Source organism: Carcharodon carcharias, chromosome 2, assembly GCF_017639515.1.
Source record: "Carcharodon carcharias isolate sCarCar2 chromosome 2, sCarCar2.pri, whole genome shotgun sequence".
Lineage (NCBI taxonomy): Eukaryota > Metazoa > Chordata > Chondrichthyes > Lamniformes > Lamnidae > Carcharodon > Carcharodon carcharias.
Genome location: NC_054468.1, coordinates 88211973 through 88233291, shown reverse-complemented (window position 1 = coordinate 88233291; position 21319 = coordinate 88211973). Strand labels below are relative to the sequence as shown.

Sequence of the window (21319 nt, the reverse complement as noted above, 5' to 3'; positions counted from 1 at the left end):
TCCTGCTGATTACCATGTACCGCCCTCCCTCAGCTGATGAATCAGTGCTCCTCCATGTTGAGCATCACTTGGAATAAGCACTGAGGGTTGCAAGGGCACAGAATGAACTCTGGGTGGGAGATTTCAATGTCCATCAGCAAAAGCAGCTTGGTAGCACCATTACTGGCCGAGTTAGCCAAGTCCTAATTGACATAGCTGCTAGACGGGGTCTGCAGCAGGTGGTGAGGAAACCATCAAGAGGGAAAAACATACTTGATCTCATCCTTACCAATCTGCCTGCCGCAGATATATTGTCCATGACAGTATCGGTAGGAGTGACAACAGCAATGTCCTTGTGGAGAGCAAGTCCCATCTTCACAATGAGGGCACCCTCCATCATGTTGTGTGGCACTACCACATCGCTAAGTGGGATAGATTTCGAACAGATCTAGCAACTCAAGACTGGACATCCATGAGGTGCTGTGAGCCATCAGCAGCAACAGAATTGTAACCTCATAGCCCGGCATATCCCCCACTCTGCTATTACCATCAAGCCAGGTGATCAACCCTGGTTCAATGAAGGCTGCAGGAGGGCATGCCAGGAGCTGAACCAGGAATACCTAAAAACGAGGGGTCAACTTTGTGAAGCTATAACACAGGACTACCTGCATGCCAAGCAGCATAAGCAGCAAGTGACAGACAAAGCTAAGTGATCCCACAACCAACAGATCAGAACTAAGCTCTGCAGTCCTGCACATCCAGTCGAGAATGGTGGTGGACAATTAAACAACTCATTAGAGGAGGAGGCTCCACAAATATCCCCATCCTCAATGATGGAGGACCCCAGCACATCAGTGCAAATGATAAGGCTGAAGCATTTGCTTCAATCTTCAGCCAGAAGTACCGAATGGATGATCCACCTCAGCCTCCTCTGGGTGCCAGTCTTCAGCCAATTCGATTCACTCCATGTGATATCAAGAAATGGCTGAAGGCACTGGATACTGCAAAGGCTATGGGACTCGACAATATTCCGGCAATAGTAATGAAGACTTGTGCTCCAGAGCTTGCCCGCCCCTAGACAAGATGTTCCAATACATCTACAATACTGGCATCTACCCAGCTATGTGGAAAATTTCCCAGGTATGTCCTGTACACAAGAAGCAGGACAAATCCAACCCGGCCAATTACAGTCCCGTCAGTCTACACTTGATCATCAGTAAAGTGATGGAAAAGGCATCAACAGTGCTATCAAGCAGCACTTGCTTAGCAATAACCTGCTCACCGATGCCAAGTTTGGGTTCCACTAGGGCCACTCAGCTCCTGACCTCATTACAGCCTTGGTTCAAACATGGGCAAAAGAGGTGAGGTGAGAGTGACTGCCCTTGACATCAAGGCAGCATTTGACAATGTGGCACTAAGGAGCCCTTGTAAAACAGGAGCCAATGAGAATCAGGGGAAAAACTCTCCACTGGTTGGAGACATACCTAGCACGAAGGAAGATAGCTGTGGTTGTGGGATGTCAGTCATCTCAGCTTCAGGACATCACTGCAGGAGTTCCTCAGGGTAATGTCCTCGGCCCTACCATCTTCAGCTGCTTCGTCAATGACCTTCTTTCCATCATAAGGTCAGAAGTGGGGATGTTCGCTGATGATTGCACAATATTCAGCGCCATTTGTGACTCCTCAAGTGCTGAAGCAGTCTATGGTCAAATGCAGCAAGACCTGGATAATATTCAGGCTTGGGCTGACAAGTGGCAAGTAACATTCACACCACATGAGTGCCAGACAATGACCATCTCCAACAAGGGAGAACCTAACCATTGACCCTTGACGTTTAATGCCATTGCCAGCGCTGAATCCCCCACTATCAATATCCTGGGGTTACCATTGGCCAGAAACTGAACTGGACTAGCCATTTAAATACTGTGTCTACAAGGGCAGGTCAGAGGCTAGGAAGCCTACGATGGGTAACTCACCTCCTAACTCCCCAAAGCCTATCCACCATCTACAAGGCACAAGTCAGGAGTGTGATGGAATATTCCCCACTTGCCTGGATGAGTGCAGCTCCCACAACACATGAGAAGCTTGACACCATCCAGGATAAAGCAGCCTGTTTGATGGGCACCACATGTACAAATATTCACCCCCTCCACCACCGATGCACAGTAGCAGCAGTGTGTACCATGTACAAGATGCACGGCAGGAATTCACCAAGATTCCTTAGACAGCACCTTCCAAACCCACAGCCATTACCACCTAGAAGGACAAGGGCAGCAGATAGATGGGAACACCACCACCTGGAATTTCCCTCTAAGTCACTCATCATCCTGACTTGGAAATATATCGTTCCTTCACTGTCGCTGGGTCAACATCCTGGAACTCCCTCCCTAAAAGCACTCTGGGTGTACCTACACCCACATGGATTGCAGTGGTTCAAGAAGGCAGCTCACCACCACCTTCTCAAGGGCAACTAGAGATGGGCAATAAATGCTTACGCAGCCAGCAAAGCCAACATCTCATGAATGAATAAAAATAAGATGTCTTCATTGTGGAAGAAACAATGTTGTGTTTTTCTGTTTACTGTTTATTGAAAGCCCATGTTAGTGTCCAGTGTTACACTCGCCACTCTGTGGGTCATGGCTGAACATGCAGGCCCAGCTGGGCCTCCCTTCTATGCATTGTAAAGGACATTGTCCGCCATCACTCTCAGTGGGGGTAATTGAAATGTTGTAGGTGAACTCAAAGCCCTTTAATAACTCTGCCAGGCAATATGAGATGGACATACATTTGGACAGTGCTGACACCATCTTTTAGGCTGCTCATTTTCTTATCTTGACTGACTGTCCCCACCACCACACCCAGGGCACCAGGTCCATGCCATTCACTCCTCCATGCCCCAATCCCACTCTCTGTCCCCCACTGGATCCCTCTTCCAATCCTCCTTCCACTTCCAAAAGATCCCTCAAGACTGACTCACGCTTGCCGGTCCCAAGTATCTGTGGAGGAGTCCATTCTCCTGCTCCTGTTTCTTTGTGCCGTAGAATTAAACAAGGAAAACTACTGACATGACAGACAACTGCACAAAGCTGACTGTTGCATACCACTTTTATACGATCATGAACAGGGTGCCACAAGATTCCCGTGTGCCGCTGGCTTTATCTTGAAGGTAGGACGTAATTTTAAAATAGCTTTTACGCTAATGACCGCTCATGTAATGCAAATGTATTACAAGAATGAGCCTGTCAGAGACCGGGGTGCTACTCGACATGTCACAAACACGCCACTGGCTTTATCTCTACATCTCAAATTGTCTTCGGGAAATTGAAATTTCTCATCCCACCTCATTAGGTCATCCTGCATGCGTTTATAGGCTCCATAAAATATCCCCCATTAATACAATCGCGCCCAGTCCACCTTTTGAAATTTCGGCACTTTAATCTTAATTAGGGCTTTGGTTAGCACCTCATTCAAAAGGTAACATATTTAAAGGTGGAAGCACTCCTTCAGTAATGTACTGAGGTATACTACATGTGCAATTCAACCCATGTACTGCCAATACAGATCATCCTGTTGTCACAATCCACGAAGAGGCCAATAACTTTCAAAAAGAGATGAATTTTCCAGCAACCAATGGAAAGAGCCAAAAGACAAGATTGCAATTTTTAAAACTTACACTGTAACAAACAAACAGAAATCAACATATATCAAATATTAATTAACAGGGTAATAACACATAAAACTAAAAAAAGGTATCTTTTGAATTCACTAACACCATCAAAATATGTCTTATTAAATTGTTTTGTGCAACAGCATGCTTTTGACATGTAGCATTGATATGTAGCATTACACTAACAGTCCCACAGTGACTCCCAGCTCTCCAGCAGACTCACGTCTTCCTGTTACACAAGATCAAAATTTCCTGTGTCTTTCAAAAATTATACCACTTGGCCCACGTTTTCCAGATCTACTTTTTACCAGCAGGCACACTTCAACCTGCTTTCCTTTCCACTACCAATGCAACTGTTTTCTTGAGTAGTCATAGAAGTGAGAATGCTTCAGCAGCTGTCTGAAGACTACTGTTAATGCGGTTAATTTGTCACCTAACAGAGTCCTTTTGGAATAGAACATCAACCGCACAGGCATTCTATTTAGTATATACATTTATGGAAATAATTCATGATATATGTGATGGAACCCACATACAGAAGGTTTGGGATCCCTCCATCCACAACATAGACCTGGGACAGATGGAAAACATTGAAAGCCCACTTGGAATGGTCCATCCAAGGTTGAGTTCACGAGAGATCTTACTAAAAACAACCTGGCCATAACAACAGCAGTGAATCTGCTTAAGGAACCGCAAATTCAAAGTCTCCTCCTTTGTCATCCATAGTCATAAGTCCAGAAATGAAAAAAGGATGCCAGATATCCAAAAATAATTCTGTTAATCTGGCCACAGGGGATCCAGCTCCCTTTCTGGTTGAGACACCTTCCAAAGCAATATCTCAATGCAGCTCTCCAGGGGGGTATCCAGAACTTTCTGAAGAAGTAAGTAGAGGAGGCATCACTGTAAGGAGCTTTCAGTAATAAGCCAGAAAGACAATGGTTATAATTCAAATGCATATAAAAAACCCCTATGATCTGTTCAATCCTTTAGTCTGTTGCTTCCCATTAAAAGTAGACCCCATTTCCACAGAATATTGAGGACAGTGTCATCAACCCAAACCCTGTCCACTCTTCTACAAATTCACCCATTTATTCCAGTGGGTTAAAGAATTGGTATAACATCTTGACTTCCTCTTTCCAAAAATAATTACCATGCATGATTTTATACAAAGGGTCTCATTCCTCTTTTGAAAATTTTTGAACAACAGATTCTTCTTAGACATGTCGGTAAAAGATTAAAACAAATATAAAGGATTAATTGATTCATTCAAGATATGGGGGTGGAATGAAGAGATTAGGATGGAGATAGGGGAGGGGAGGGAATAAGTTAGGGGAGGAAAGGGGAAGAGAATGAAAGTTTGGGATGAGGAAAAGGGGAGGAAAATGCAAAGTTGGGATGGACAAAAGAGATGGAAATGAGGTTAGAATGGGGAAAGGGTAGTGGAGAGTAAGGTTAGCATGTGTACTCAGAGTGCAAATCCTGGTCCCCATAAAGCTTCATGACTTCAGCTCAAACAAGGCAAGAAAGCCTCCTACTGATTACCACCGACTGTCCTCCCTCCACAACTCTCTTTACAATTCCACTGCTAATGTAGCAGCCCAAGTAGGTATGCCGTAAGACACAGGCTTGCGATAATACGAGGGGGCAAGTAACATTTACACCACACAAGTGTCAGCCAATGATTATTTTGAACAAGAGAGAACATAATCACCTCCATGACATTGCTATACCATGTCCCCTACCACCAACATCCTGGTAGTCATCACTGACCAAAAAGTAAGCTGGGTCAGCTCCATAAATGCCAGACCGGACAGATAATGGGTATTCTGTGGTGAATGGTTCAACTCCCCAAAGCCTCTCTTTCACCAGTAGGGCACAGGACAGGGGTGTGATTGAATACTGTCCACTTGGCTGGACGGTTACAGTTTCAGCAGAGCTCAACACTAACCAAGACAAAGCCATCTGCTTAAAAAGAAGCCCATCTAGTGACTTAAACATTCACACTCTCCACCACTGGCACATCATGGCTGCAGTTTGTACTACCTGCAGAATGCATTGCAGCAACTCAGCAAAGGTTGTTCAGAAAAACCTCTCAAATCCATGGTCTTCACCACTAAGAAGACATCGGGTGCACTACAACACCTTCACCTCAAAGGTTCCTTCCAAATCACATGCTACACTAACTTGGACAAATGTTATTCCTTCATTACCACTGGGTTAATGATATCATGGAGCACTTCACACAAAAAATGATTAAGGCATGGTATGGCCACTTGTAGGGTAGTTGAGGAAAAACAATGGAGTTATTCATAGAGGCACTTGTGTACTGTAACAGGGAGACCATAGGTTTCTTTGAAAGAATTAGCCAATAAAATAAATGCCTCCTTCAATTGTATTCTTCTTTGTACGAAATATAAATACTTGCATTTATACAGCACTTTACCAGATCACCAAAAGGTCTGAAAGTAGTTTACACAATGATGGCAGTGATTATTATGTAGGCAAAATGCCAAACTTTAATACATAAGCTGACATTCAACCTGCTAAGAGTCCAGTGTGAATGAATTTTACTTATCATACAATACAAGAGCTCAAATTCTGGAGCACAGAGGGATTGGATGTATACAGAGATTCAAATGCACCAAAATGAACAGTGATAAAGCTGAGCACTATTGCAGATTCTGGAGTACTTACACACTTCCTCACTCATTCATTATCCACAGCAACTAACAATTTTCCAAATAACATCATTGTGTATGAGCTTATAAAACAGTCCTTGTATGATAGGTGCTATAACATCACATTCCTTTGTGATCATGGATGTTACATTTTTATACTCCTGTGTCATGCTGCCTGTTGATGCCTGTGATGTGATTTCACTGTGGTAGTTTCAAAGATGGTCAAGCTGTTCAAAGAGTTGATGGACACATATCTAGCACATAAGTTTATGAAAAGAAAAGATAGAAGTAATAAAGCAAATCTTTTTACTTCAGGCTAATATTTATTCATAAGGAAGCAGTGGGATAGTTGATATTGTTCTATTTCAGAATGCCTGTTGGTGAAGTATAGAACTGGAGCTAATCTGTACACACTTTTATATGTATTTACAGAGTTGTACATTATAAGCATACACCTCCTAAACAAAAAACCAGATTTTTAGCCTGTGTCCATTTATAGCGGCTCAAGTGAATGCTCACCAGCTGCACACAATTAAACACAATTAATATACAATTAATGGATTCCCTTCTCTTCCTTTAACTAAAGATTGGAGTTAATATACACAACCCAAAATACCTCCATACCCTGAACAAAGCATTACCTTGTAAGACACCCTTCCCAAGGACCCCTAACAATTTCTTCATACATAAATTTATTTTTTAAAACAATCAGACAGTTGATGCCTTGCATCCACCATTTAATTTTAGACATTTCCTCTCTCTCTATCATTTACGTTTGTAGAGTAATACATTATCCCACAATGAACGATCATCTACATAACATCCCACAGAATCATATAATTATGGAATGATAGCATAATTACAGAACAGGAGGCCACTCGGCCCATCATGCCTGTGCCAACTCTCTGCAAGGACAACTCACTACTCCCATTCCTTTGCCTTTTCCTCATAGCCTTCCAGAATTTTTCTCTTCAGATTATGATCCAGTTCTCTTTTGAAAACCATGGTTGGATCGAACTTCATCACGCGCTCCAGTCGTGCAGTCCAGATCCTAACCACTTGCTACGTAAAAATAATTTTCATGTCGGCATTATTTCTGTTGCCAATCATCTTACATTAGTGTCCTTTGGTTCTCCAGCCTTCCAGAAATGGAAACAACTTGCTCCTATCTACACTGCCTGGACCTCTCATGATTTTAACTATCTCTATCAAATCCTCTCTCAACCTCCTCTTTTCCAAGGAGAACGGCCTGGGCTTCTCCAATCTATCCATGTAAGTTCTTTATCTCTAAATCATTCTTGTAAGTCTTTTCTGCACTCTTTATAACTAAAGTGTGGGGCTCAGAACTGGATGCAATACTCCAGTTGAGGCAGACCTTAGAGGCACCCAATGTGGAAAAGGGACCCTGGAGGATGGCATGCCCCCTTCCCATCTGAGGCCCAAGGAGGGTGACTTGCCATGCTTCCCCCCACCCCCACCCCCAAACACCTCCAAACACCTCCCACCAGCCTCAATATTGAAACTGGGAAATGGCCACTAAGTGGCCTCGCCCGCCCCTGTAAAATTTCCAGTGGGTTACAGCAAGCAGGAGGACAGCGAGGGAGTATTTCAGAGAAGAGGTAATGCAGGACCTCTGGGTACATGGGGATTTTCCTGCATTATTAGCTGAGTAAGAACTTTTGATCATTACATCACGCAACATTTACAGCTAATCAAGTAGTGTAACAAGGAACTCAGCAGCATCATTGCAGGCACATGCTTAATGACTCTGGGCATCAATTGAAATCTGCCTAATTTGAAAATGTACAGTTAATTGTATGTTAACGAAAAGAGAGTAAAGCATGAACTTTGCTTCAATGCAATTATCTGGCACTAAAAGCCACACGACTCTTACAGGCTTAACAAAATGCAATATGCTAAACAAGTAGTGGAGAACATTAGTGCAAGGGTTCTCAACTGGAGGCCCATGGCCCCCTAGATGATCGCAAGAAAACTTCAGGAGGACCTCCAGTTGTTTTGTCTTATCAGACATTTGCCCTGTATATTTTTTGGTGCAATAGTAATGTCACTGGCCTGCTACTTCAGAAGCCCAGGCTAATGCTCTGGGGGCATGGCTCAAATCCCAGAGTGGCAGCTGGTGGGATTTGAATTCAGTTAATAAACCTGGAATATAAAGCTAGGCGTCAGTGATGGTGACCATGAAACTATCACTGCTGTCATGAAAATCCACCTGGTTCACTAATGTCCTTTAAGGAAGGAAACCAGCTATCCTTATCTGGTCTGGCCTACATGTGACTCCAGGTCCACAGCAATGTGGTCGACTTTCAACTGCTCTCTGAAATGGCCTAGCAAGCCACTCAGTTCAAGGGTGATTTGGGATGAGTAACAAATGCTGGCCTTGCCAGTGACACGCACATCACATGAAAGAATTTTAAAAATTGAGTTTGGTGGAGTTACCTTAGCGATACAAAGACTGTGCACACACAGACAGTTCAGGTTCTTACTACGGTTTGACCAGTACTTTTGTATGTCACTGACTTCTACAACAATATTTATATGGCTAAGTTTTTCTTTCTCCAGCCCTATTTGTTTTCATGTTCATAATCAACTTATTGCTTTTAATTATTATGTAAAATAGTGGGAGTTATAACTTCCTATCCAGGGGATTAAAACCTGAGCTGGAGACAGGAGCTTTTAAATATATAATTATTCTTGTGAGCAAAAAAGAAATGCTGGAAGCTCACCAGTAACCCAGGAGTTCAAATGTTATCATTGTGGGGAAAACCATGCACACGAAGTTTGTAGATTTAAAGGGGCAGAATGCCACTACTGCCACAAAAAAGAGCATGTTGTTAACTAGATTGAGAGCCATTCAGACATCCAGTCAAGTTAAATGAAGTGCACAATATAGAAGAGCCAGAAGTTACTGAGACTGACGTTTATTCCCTACACAATCTAAAGGCCAGGAAAACTGAACTAATCATTGTTACACTTCAAGTAAATGGAAAGCCTCTGTTCATGGAGGTGGACACAGGAGCATCAACCACAGAGGTGGGAGAACACATTTTTAAATATCTGCGAGATATTTAGCCATTGAGTTTGGAGAAAACCGCTGCTCAGCTGAAAACATATACAGGAGAAGCAATACAGGTGAAAGGCATCACCTCTACCTGTATCATACAGACAACAGACAGCTCAGCTGCCAATAATTGTTGTAAATGGAGAAGGACCTAGCCTTCTGGGCGTGATTGAAGGATATCAAACTAAATTGGTCAGAAATTGTTCAGTTCAGGACTGGAGGAATTCCAGAGTTGCTGAAAAAGAGTGACAGAGTTTTCTGAGATGAGTTGGGGAAAATCAAAGGTTTGCAAGCTAAAATATATGTGGACCCTGAAGCAACACCCTTGTTTTTTAAGACAAGACCTGTGCCTTACGCTCTGTGGGAAAAGGTTGATGTGGAATTTTGTCGTTTGGAGAAATTAGGAATAATACAGCCCGTCCAATTTTCAAAATGGGAAGCACCCTTAATCCTTGTACTAAAGCTGGACTAAACCATTTGCATCTGTGGGGGATTATAAATTGACTGTGAACAAGGCTGCGGAATTAGACAAATACCCAGTCGTAAAGATTGAATATCTGTATGCTAAACTCACAGGAGGAAGATCCTATACTAAACTTGATATGAGCCAAGCGTATCAGCAGCTCAAGTTGGACAACACATCAAGGAGTTACATCACCATAAACTTGCACATGGGTCTGTACCAATAAGTACACCTACACTTCGGTGTGTCCTCTGCCTGTACAATTTTCCAGAGAACCGTGGAAAGCTTACTACAAGAACTCCTCCAAGTTATTGTGTCCCTAGACGGCATCCTAATCACAGGATCCACAGAACATGTGGAAAACCTGGAAGCGGTTCTGAAGAGATTTTTAGAGGCTAGTTTTTGTCTAAAAAAGAAAAGGGCACCTTCCAAGCAAAGGAAGTTGCGTATCTGGGTCATTGAGTGTATGCCCATTAGAGGAGGAAGTCAGGGCAATTAAGGAAGCGCCCTCTCCTACTAACATCACAGAGTTCAAGTCATTTTTGGGCATGGTAAGCTATTGTGGTTGATTTTTGTCCAATCTATCTACCATGTTAGCCCCTCTGCATTTATTAAAGAAGAAGAACCACAGATGGTCCTTGAAGGCTCAGCAAGAAGAAGTCTTCACTCAACTTAAAAAGTTTTTACACTCGTCATGTCTGCTAATGCACTATGACCTGTTTAAGGAATTGATACTCACTTGTGATGCATCTCCCTATGGAGTAGGAGCAGTACTGTGACACAAGATGGAGGATGGATCTGAAAGACCGATAGGATATGTATCCAGAACCCTTTCTGCAGCTGAGAACGGTTACTCTCAAGTTGTAAAAGAGGGCTAATCGCATATGGAGTAAAGAAGTTCCATCAATATTTACACAGTCGACACTTCAGCATAGCGTCAGATCGCAAACCACTGTTGGGTTTGTTTAGTGAAGATAAGGCAATCCTACCTGCTAGAATTCAAAAATGGGTTTTAATTTTATCAGCATACAAGTACACTTTAAATGCACCATCTGTGTGTGCATATAGAAAATGCATATGCCCTCAGTCATCTCCCTTTGCCCAACAGTATTACACATGTACCAGTACCTCAAGAGATAGCACTTGCATTAAATTTCCTGGGCTCCTCGCGAGACAGATAAAGAATTGGATGAACCGGGATCCAATTTTAGCAAGAGTCCGCCAGCAAGTCTTACAAGTATGGTCAAATGCACAAATCCCTGAAAAATTGAAACCATTCTTTGTACATAGATCCAAACTCAGTTGTTGTCAAGATGGTATCTTATTATGAGGAACAAGAGTCATTGTCCCTGTGCAAGGAAGAGAACCATTATTAGAAGAACATAATAGTGTACATCCTGGTATTTCGAAAATGGAGATGCTCGAAGTTATATCTGGTGGCCATGTATAGACAGTGATATAGAAAAAATGTTTAAACACTGTCTACAGTGTCAACAACAGCAGAAGTTGCCCGTTTCAGCTCCACTGCATCTGTGGAAGTGGCCTGGTCGACTCTGGGTTAGACTACATATATACTACATAATTCCATTTTTAAGTACCATGTTTCTGGTGATTATCGACGCACATTCCAAATGGATGGATGTGTTTGAAGTGAGGTCATCCACTTTGTCTGCAACCATCGAAAAATTGCGCCAGAGTTTCAGTGTTCATGGTTTAGCTGAAGTTATTGTGTCAGACAATGATACTGCTTTCATTAGCACCGAATTCCAAAGATTTCTGAACCTAAATGGGATGGAACACGTCAGAACAGCAATGTACCACCCTTTGTCTAACGGATTGGCAGAAAGAGCAGTACAAACCTTTAAAACAGGCATGAAGAAACTGTCAGGGGGAACATTAGAAGTACGAATTGCAAGATCCCTGTTCAGCTATCGCAAAACTCCTCATGCGACCAGTGGTTTAACACCTTCAAAGTTGTTGATGACGCGCCGACTTCATACGTGATTGAGTCTAATATTCCCTAATTTAGCGGGAAACATGGAGAGAAAGCAGGGGACTCAGAAAGTGAATCATGACATTCATAGTAAAGTTCGAGAGTTTTCCGTGGGAGAGATAGTTTTTGTATGAAATTTTGCAGCTGGACTGAGATGGGTCCCTGGTACAATCGTCTCTGAAACAGAACCGTTATCTTATCAAGTGGAAGTGGGAAACAGGATTGTTAGGAAACATGTGGGTCATCTCAGAAGTTGAGAAACCCTCCAACAACCAGTTAATCCACCTAAAAATCAAAATCGAAACTTCAATGCATGAGGTGCCAGATTGACAAAGAATAGGCATACCTGATGCCGCTGCTGAGGTAAATAATTCTGAACTGCCACTGTCTAGAGATGTCTCCGAAGCTGCAGTTCCTGTGCAAGTTGATCCAATGGAAGACCTTCCAGCTGTAGAGTAGCGTCGCTCTACCCGAATCTGAAAACCTCCTCAAAGACTAAATTTATAACAGCATGAACTGTATATAATTGTGTATAATATGGGTTAACATGTTTTCTAAATAAGAGGGTAAAGGGGAAGGGACGTAATGATTGTAAGTTAAACCATTTCTTACTATTAAGGGGATGATGTGACTGTATAGACCTATCAGCCCTAAGCACAGGGAATCTTAGGGGCAAAGTTTTTTAAGTTTTGGTCTTGGAATAAACATGTTGTCTCCTCTGGAGTCTGTTAATAAAGTTCATCAAAATAAACCCATCCTGCACTCTCCAAGTTTATTACAGACACTGAATTTGCTATACAACTTAGTGAATCCACAGACATGTCTAAAATATCTCATTTATTCTCCTATGTTCAGTTTTGTGTGTTACAAGAAGGCCCTTTGTTTGCAAAGAGCACAAAGCTATAACCAAGTCGGACAATATTTCCAAATTCTAGGATGATTTCATGACTTCTGCAGAAATCAGTTGAAAAAGATTGCATTGCGTTCTGCATCAATGGAGCTGCAGCAATAACTGGAAAGCATTCAGGCACTGTGCAAAATGTAAAAGCTACACAACCTGCAAGGGAAGCTGGTGGCATAGTAGTAGTGTCACTAAACTAGTGATCCAGAGGCCCAGGCTAATCCCCTAAGGGCATAGGTTCATATCCCACCAGGACAACTGGTGAAATTTAAATTCAATGAACAAATCTTGATATAAAATACTTGCATGTATGTTTTATCTCAGGGAAAAGGTACATTAAAAACCTAACTTGCCAATGTGCAGAACCATGACATACAAAACAGTTATCTGCAGACACCTGAAGTGTTGGTCACATTTCGTAGAACCCACTAATGTGAAGTTGGATTTTCAGCAATGACATCAATAAAAGCCAAGTACTGAGCCAGGATGAGCACTGACCATGACATGCACAAGTGCTTGTTGAAGATACCTCCAAATCTTGGCAGAACTGTTTCTTAGCAATAGCAACAAGTTGCAAATTAAGTAAGGAAAATAAGATTTTAATAACAAGTTAAGAGGGTACTCAATAGAGCACATATCTCTGCCATGCTATGTTAACAATATTACAATTATGCAGCTTTTCCTTGAGGGTTTTCCCTGCCTGGTTCATGCGCTGTAACTACAAAGCTTCAAGCCAATCCACATGCAACAACCTGCTCTGAAAACTCTGCTTACATGTTGACAGCTGTTACAAATTGCACCATAGCAGCTGAAACAATCCACAAAATTCTTTTAAAAAAGTCAACTCACCCTATCTCCCAATGTTAATAGATCCTTTAAAAAATTTCAGGATTTGGATCTGCATCTTCACCAAAACTAATCTGTTCTTCTTTGAGTCATACCCTATCTTTTTTGTTGAAACCCATCCATTAGTTTCTGAGATATATTGTTTACAGTAAAACAGATTAACAAGGGCAAAAAAAACATTACCACCGCCCACCCACAATGGGGGAGGTAAATATATTTGTTTAATTGTATAACTAATTTTTATATAGAAAAACTACTCATTATGTTGCAGGCGATCCACAGAATTTTTCTAATGCAGGTGGGAGGCCTCAGATGGAAAAAGATTGAAAACCCCTACAAAAGCTACGGAAGGCAGAAGTGGTCCTTGTAGAACTAAAGTCGCACTCTCCATTCGCAAAGTAACACAGACGTTCTTTTCATCATTATTGCAGTGTTTTCCAGTTAGAGCAATTCACTCACCATCCATTCTTTCCTCAGTTAGATTCTTGATAACTATCTCTCGGATTCGAGCAGGGACTGGAGTTAGTGTCGCGCTCTCCCCTTCTCCACGAACCGTCAGATTTTTAGCCTCTCCACTCACCTCTGGGTTCAGTACAGTGTCTTCTAGTTTCTGAAATAACAGGAAAACAATAAGCTGATTAGGCCTGCACACACATGCTGAGATCCACAAATTCAGAATGTGCTGCAACACTTGCTGTGGTTTACCCAGGCACTTAAAATAAATAGACCTGAAAGCTTAATCCCAATTGCCGTGTTTGGTGCTATTTTGTGAAGGTTCCATGCAGTTTGCCGAAAGCTTTACTCACAAATTTGATTGAATTATTTGAGGAAGTGACAAGAAGGGTTGATGAAAGTAGTGCAGTGGATGTTGTGTACATGGATTTTAGCAAGGCATTTGACAAGGTCCCACATGGCAAATTGGTCAGGAAAGTAAAAGCCCATGGGATTCAGATTAATGTGGCAAACTGGATAAAATGTTGGCTTTGTAACAGGAAACAAAGGGTAATGGTTGATGGATGCCCTTGCAAATGGAAATTTGTCTTAAGTGGTGTTCCACAAGGCTCGGTGTTGGGACCCTTGTTGTTTGTGTTATATATTAACGATTTGGTTGTGAACGTGGGGGACACGATTAGGAAATTTGCAGATGACACAAAGATTGGCCGAGTAGTGGATAGTGTAGAGGAAAGCCATAATCTCCAAAATGATATAGATGCGTTGGTGGAGTGGGCAGTAAAGTGGCAGATGGATTTTAACATAGAGAAGTGCGAGGTCATACATTTATTGAGGTCAAACAGTTACAGGGATTACAAAATAAATGGGAATATACTAAGAGGGGTAGTTGAAGTGAGAGATCTTGGAGTACAAGTACACAGGTCCCTGAAGGCAGCAGTTCAAGTAGACAAGGTTGTAAACAAGGCATATGGAATGCTCTCTTTCATTGACAAAGGTATAGAATATAAAAGTAAGGATATAATGTTGGAATTGTATAAAACACTGGTGAGGCCACAACTGGAGTATTGTGTGCAGTTCTGGTCACCACATTGCAGGAAGGACGTAATAGCTCTGGAGAGAGTGCAGAGGAGGTTTACAAGAATGTTGCCAGGGTTAGAAAAGAGTAGCTACGAGGAGAGATTGGATAGATTGGGGTTATTTTCCTTAGAACAAAGAAGGCTGAGAGGTGACTTGACTGAGGTGTATAAAATTATGAGGGGAATAGATAGAGTGGACAGGATGAAATTGTTTCCCTTGATGGAGAATTCTAGAGCCAGGGGACATAGATTCAAGATAAGTGGCAGAAGGTGTAGGGGGGACATGAGGAAGAACTTTTTTATGCAGAGGGTAGTGGGTGTCTGGAATTCGCTGCCCAAGTTGGTGGCAGAGGCAGAAACTTTAAAATCGTTTACAAAGTACCTGGATCTGCACCTAAAGTGCTGTAAGCTGCAGGGCTATGGGCCAGGTGCAGGAAGGTGAGATTAGAAAGGGCACCTATGTGTCGGGCTGGCATGGACAAGATGGGCTGAATGGCCTCCTTCTGTGCTGTAGGTTTTCTATGGTTCTGTTACAATAACAGAGGTGTTAAAGAGAAAGCAAGGGAATGTTGAATCTTAAAAGGAAGAATACCATATGCAATTGCATGTGCATGTCCATGAGAAACTTAGAAAGGAATGTGAGCAGGTGGCCATGGAGATCAATTCCTAGAGCATGCCTGAAGATTTGGCTGGAGTGCCAGAAAAAGCTCAGAGATGTTACACCAGCAGTCAAGGTCAGTGAATGCATCTTCAGAGGATGCCTCCTACCCTTCGCAGCACAGACCTCTTATGCTACTCAGTGCACCACAGCCTCATCACTCGCCATCAGCAATCAGGACTCACGCCTAACAATCAAAGGCTCCACATCGCTTTCTCAAACTCAGTAATGCTGCCAATCCCATGCCTACCTCTTGCTGCTTCTACATTCTTCCAACTATTCATCTCTGGCAGGCACAGCCCCCAAACAAATTGCAGCACACTCACTAACATTCTTCCCTCTCTCTTGCAGAACAAAGTTGCACAAGGTATCATACAGAGCTTGGAGCCCATCCTTTCCAGTGTGAAAATGATAACCAGTCGTCTGACTGCACTTGCAAACCCATCCATGATGTAGTGTCTGGTGTGCGATATCTCAGCTTCCATTGCAGCACAGGCAGAAGCCAGAAAACACCTCAGTGATGCAGTGGAAGCTCATACTGAGGTCACAAGATCCATGCTTGTTACCATGCAGGTTCAGAAATGGCTGTGGATAGGGCACACAGGGCACCACTTTGGTCAATAATAGGCCCTACTCTTTCCTTAATTATCCTCTTGCTCTTTGTGTATTTATGAAACATCTTTGGGTGTTCCTTGATTTTACTTCGTTAATATTTGTCATGACCTCTTTTTTCTTTCCTAATTTCCTCTTTAATTTCATGCCAACACTTTCTACACTCCTCTAGGTTTCCTGCACTATGGATCTCTCAGTATCCAATAGAAGCTTCCCTATTTTCCCTTATCTTACTCTTGTACGCTCTTTGGCACCCAAGGGCTCTAGATTTCAGAATTCCATCTTCCTCTTTGTGGGATCCTATTTGTTCCGAACCCTCCCTATCTCCTTGGATGACTTTCACTTCTCAGTCACTGATTTACCTTTAACCAGCTGTTTCTCATCCAAATCACTTGTGGACTGAATAAAGTTAGTCTTGGCCTAAGTTAAAGCCTTTATTCTCGATCTATCTTTGTCCTTTTCCAAAACTATGCTAAATCTAACTGAATTATAGGCCAGAATTTTACTGGTTCCCAGGAGGTGGACTGGGAGGAGGGGTGGGGTGGGAATGTAAAAGCGCGTGAGATCTTTCAGGTTATTTTACTGACAGCAGGACTGAAGTGGAGAGGACGCTTGCTCCAAACAGGCAGTCAGCTAATTTCCATAATTAAAGGCCCAATTAGGGGCAATTTAATGTGCCGTCATGGCACATCAGCTAAATGGAGGCGGCTTCCAAGTGGCAGCTGGTGGGGGCTGGTAGTGGAAGGAGGGATGGTTTAATGCCCAGTGATTTTATCCCATTAAGAAATAGGGTTGTCGAAGACGCCTACTATTACAGCCCTGCTTGGCCTCAATAGCCAGGTGGTTATGGTACTGGGTTTGTAACCCCCAGATCAAGAGTTCAAATCTCACAATGGCAAACTATAAAACAATGTAATTTCATCTGAAACAGATGGAAACGGGTTTGTACTCGAAAGAGTTACTATTACAGCCCTATTGTTTTTGCACTTCTCAATGCCTAGCCTACATTTGCTCTTCTATTTCCCTTGGATTGTTTAGAGATCTGTGGTCAAAACCTAGCACAGCAATTACCTTTTATCGTTCCCCTGTTCAACCCCATGCCCTCTTTTGATAAAAGCAAAATACTATGGGTGCTGGAAATCTGAAATAAAAACAGAAAGGGCTGGAAATTCCTAGCAGGTCTGGCAGCGCCTGTGGAGAGAGAAACAGAGTTAACAGCCGGAATTTTCCGGTCCCGCCTGCAGTGGGACAGAAAATTTGGAGAGCAGCCAAAAAATCCACTGACTTTGGGCGGGAAATTTTGGGACGGGGCCAGAAAATCCCACCCAACATTTCAAGTTGAGTTCTGAAGAACAGTCATATTTGACTCGAAATGTTAACTCCATTTCTCTCCCAGACCTGTGAGTATTTCCAGCAATTTCTGCTTTTATTTTGACCTGTTTTGGTTATCCTTCCAGCATATAGATAAAAGCAAAAAACTGCAGATGCTGGAAATCGAAAACAAAGACAAAAATACCTGGAAAAACTCAGCAGGTCCGGCAGCATCTGTGGAGAGGAACACAGTCAAGGTTTCGAGTCTGCATGAGTCTTCAACAGAACAGACTGCTATTCCTGCCCTTATAGAAACATCTAGTAAAGGAAGAGGTCATTGAGCCCATTGTGCCTTGCCAGTCCTTTGAAAGAGCTATTCAATTACTTCCAAAGTCCTGCTCTTTCCCCATAGTCCTGCAAGTGTTCCCTTTTAAGTATAAATGCATTCCCAATTGAATTTGCTTCCATCTTCTACAGGGTGTCTGCTGACAGCACCACATTAACCAATGAATTACATCATGTGTTGGCCATGTTTCTGTAACAGTTATGAGATACTTCCAAATGGCTGCAGGAATGCCAACCCAACTGACCCCAGAGAAAGATTCTTAAAATCAGGAGATTTGGTGTTTAAAAAATATGTGCTGCTATTTTCTCGAGCATAAATTAATGTAGATTGACAGTTGACACATAAACCTCATTAGGATTTTGTAATTTCTAACATGCTAGAGCTCTTTACAAAAGCTATATTACTGCCCCATTTAGAGAAAATAAAGCTTAAGTTCAGGGACCAATGTCTTACGTCCGAGCACCATCCAACCCAAGATTGAGGATTGGGAGGATTTTAGATTTCAGCAAAGGATGGCCAAGAAATTGATGTGGAAAGAGAAAATGGAGTATGAGAATAAACGAGCAAGAGACTAAAAACAAATCATAAATACCTCTATGGGTATGTAAATAGGAAGAGATTGGTGAAAGTAACTGTGGACCCATTTAAAGTAGAGACAGGTGAAATTATAATGGGGAATAAGAAAATGGCAGAGACATTATGCAAATACTTTGTACCCATCTTTTTTGGTAGAAAACACAAAATACATTCTAAAATAAAGGGGAGCCAAGGATTTAGTGAGAATGAGAAACTTAAAGAAACTAATATAAATAAAGTAATAGTACTGGAGGAATTAATGGGACTAAATGACAACAAATCCCCTGGTCTTGACAACCTGCATCCTAGGGGTTTAGAACAGATAGCTACAGAGAAAGTGGATGCATTGGTTTTGATCTTCCAGAATTTCTTAGTTTCTAGAACAGATCCCAAGGATTGGAAGGCAGCAAACGTAACCTTGCTATCTAAGAAAGAAAGAAAAGGGGAAAAGGGGAACTATAGGCCAGTTAGTCAGTAGTAGACAAGATGCTTGAATCTATTATTAGGGACATGGTAACATGGCAATTAGAAAATCATAACATGATTAATCATCCACTTGTAAATTGACAAATCTGTGTAACACAGAAAAAGGGGAACCCATAGATCTACTGTATGCGGATTATAAGCATTCAATAAGGTGCCACACAAAAGATTATTACACAAAATTATGATTCATGGACTTGGGCTAATACATTAGCATGGATTCTGGATGAGTTAAAGGACAGAGTAGGAATAATTGGGATATTTTCAGGTCGGCAGGCTTTAACTAGTGGAGCACCACAAGAATCAATACTTGGCCCTCAGCTATTTACGATCTATATAAATGACTTTATTAAGAGGACTGAGTGTGACCTTTCCAAGTTTGCTGATGATACAAAGTAATACGCGAAAGTAGGCAGTGAAAAGAAGGCAAAGAGACTGTAGGGGGATAGTGACGGTTTGGATGAGTGAGCAAGGAAATGGCAGAGGGAACACAATGTGGCAAATTATGAAATTATCCTATATTCTGTTCTGTTCTTATGATTGTATGTTCACCTAAGTTAGGCCACTTTTTTGGTGTCTAGGCTAGGTGCCTAAGATGGGCATTTGGCTCCTTGTATATACTTATGAGGAGCCTGTTGCCTGATATGCGACCCCTCAGGATGCTGAGACGTCAGGCTTGCCTCGCCATTATGGGTCTCAAAAGGCTGTCAGTCCCCTATATGGGGTCTCCCTTCATGGGCTCCATGGGAGATCTGTCTCAGAAGGCTGAGTTGCCTTCTTTCCCCTTGAATCAGCAGGGGTCTCTCTTTCCCCCACACCTGCCAATTCCAGGCATTGGGTGCGGAGCCTCATCATCCTAATAATGTCCTCATTACTGGAAAAGGGAAATGTATTAAACCAAGAGGAGAGGAACTCTGTGAAAACAAATACACAAAACATGACTGCAGTTTTGGAACTGACAGCATTTAGCAGCAGGTACAATGTAAGCACACAGTTAGTGCTGAATCCAAATCTGGCACCTTGTAACCCCCACGCTTGGCATGTCTGTGTTTACCTGTGCCCTCAACTCATCTGCTTCAATCACTGGACGTGTGTATCCTAAAGGCACTGACGAACTTCATTGCCGATTTTCTACCCTTTCATCCTCTGAATACCACATTCACCAACTAATTTCTGCCTTCCGCTTTGCATCTCTCCCTTCTGATTCTGTGCAAATCGTACATGGCTTTGCGGGGCTGTGTAATCTCCCCTAGTCATGCTGCCACTCAGAGCTGCTTCTTGGCAAGGGCCACAGACGGAATCTGGCTGCATTTCTTGTGAAAGGGCAGATGGCTCTGCCCGGGACACGCTAGCCCACACTCTAGCAGCACCTGTGCTGATCGGCACTTTCGCGCCAAGCTCCCACATCGCAGGCGGCCAGACACTCTGCAAATTACCCCTCCCCTCCCCCTGCTGCCCCAGCTGGGGGCAATTCCCCATCCCTGTTTGCACCATCGTAACTGCCAAGTGAAAGAGAAAGGGGAGTAGCTGTGTCTAACCTGGATAACAGCCTCCAACTTCTCCTCAGGGCGCTCGCTCGGTGAACTCATGGGGATCCGGGTGCTCTGGAGCTCGGTACTGTCTCCAACACCTCCGGGAGTGGGGGGGGGGTGGGGGGCGGGGGTGTTTTTGCTGTGCCTGGGGGTAGTTGTTGGGGAGGGGTTATTGCTGTTGGGATGTTTTGAGGAAGGGGTATTGCTCCCAGGGGGTGGGGAGGGTGGGTATTGGCGCTGGGGTTACGGTTTGGGGAGGCGGGGGGAGGTGGTATTGCTTGTTGGGGGAGGATTGTGGGGTATTGCCAGTACGGGGAGATTGGGGAGGGGGTATTGTCGGTGGGGGCGAGGCTGTTGGAGGGTATTGCCTTTGGGAGAGGGGGAGGGGTTATTGCGGGTGTTGGGATCAGGGACGGATTGCTGATTGGGGGGGGTGGGGGGTGGGGCGTGTTGCCTGCGGCGGGAGTGTTAGGGAGAGGGGTATTGCCGGTGGAGTGGGGGGGGGGGGGGTTGGGGACGGGGGTATTGCCAGTGGGGAGGGGAGGGTGTCGGGGAAGGGAATATTGCTGGGGAGGGGGGTATTGCCGGTGGGCGGGGGGGGGGGGGGGGGTTGGGGAAGAGGGTATTGCCGGCGGGGGGGGGGGGGGGGTTGGGGAAGAGGGTATTG

At 43.3% G+C, this 21319-nt stretch overlaps 1 protein-coding gene across 1 annotated transcript in view; it reads right to left on the bottom strand.

The window, feature by feature from the left end:
• crocc2 (ciliary rootlet coiled-coil, rootletin family member 2) overlaps positions 1-20709 on the bottom strand; it is a 300592-nt gene extending 279883 nt beyond the window's left edge. Inside the window, exons 1-2 of the mRNA XM_041205725.1 lie at positions 20659-20709; positions 14061-14215 (exon numbers count right to left, since the gene is read on the bottom strand). Coding sequence (XP_041061659.1) covers positions 14061-14215; positions 20659-20709 — 206 coding nt within the window. The remainder of the gene's footprint in view (positions 1-14060; positions 14216-20658) is intronic.
• Positions 20710-21319: the final 610 nt, after the last annotated feature.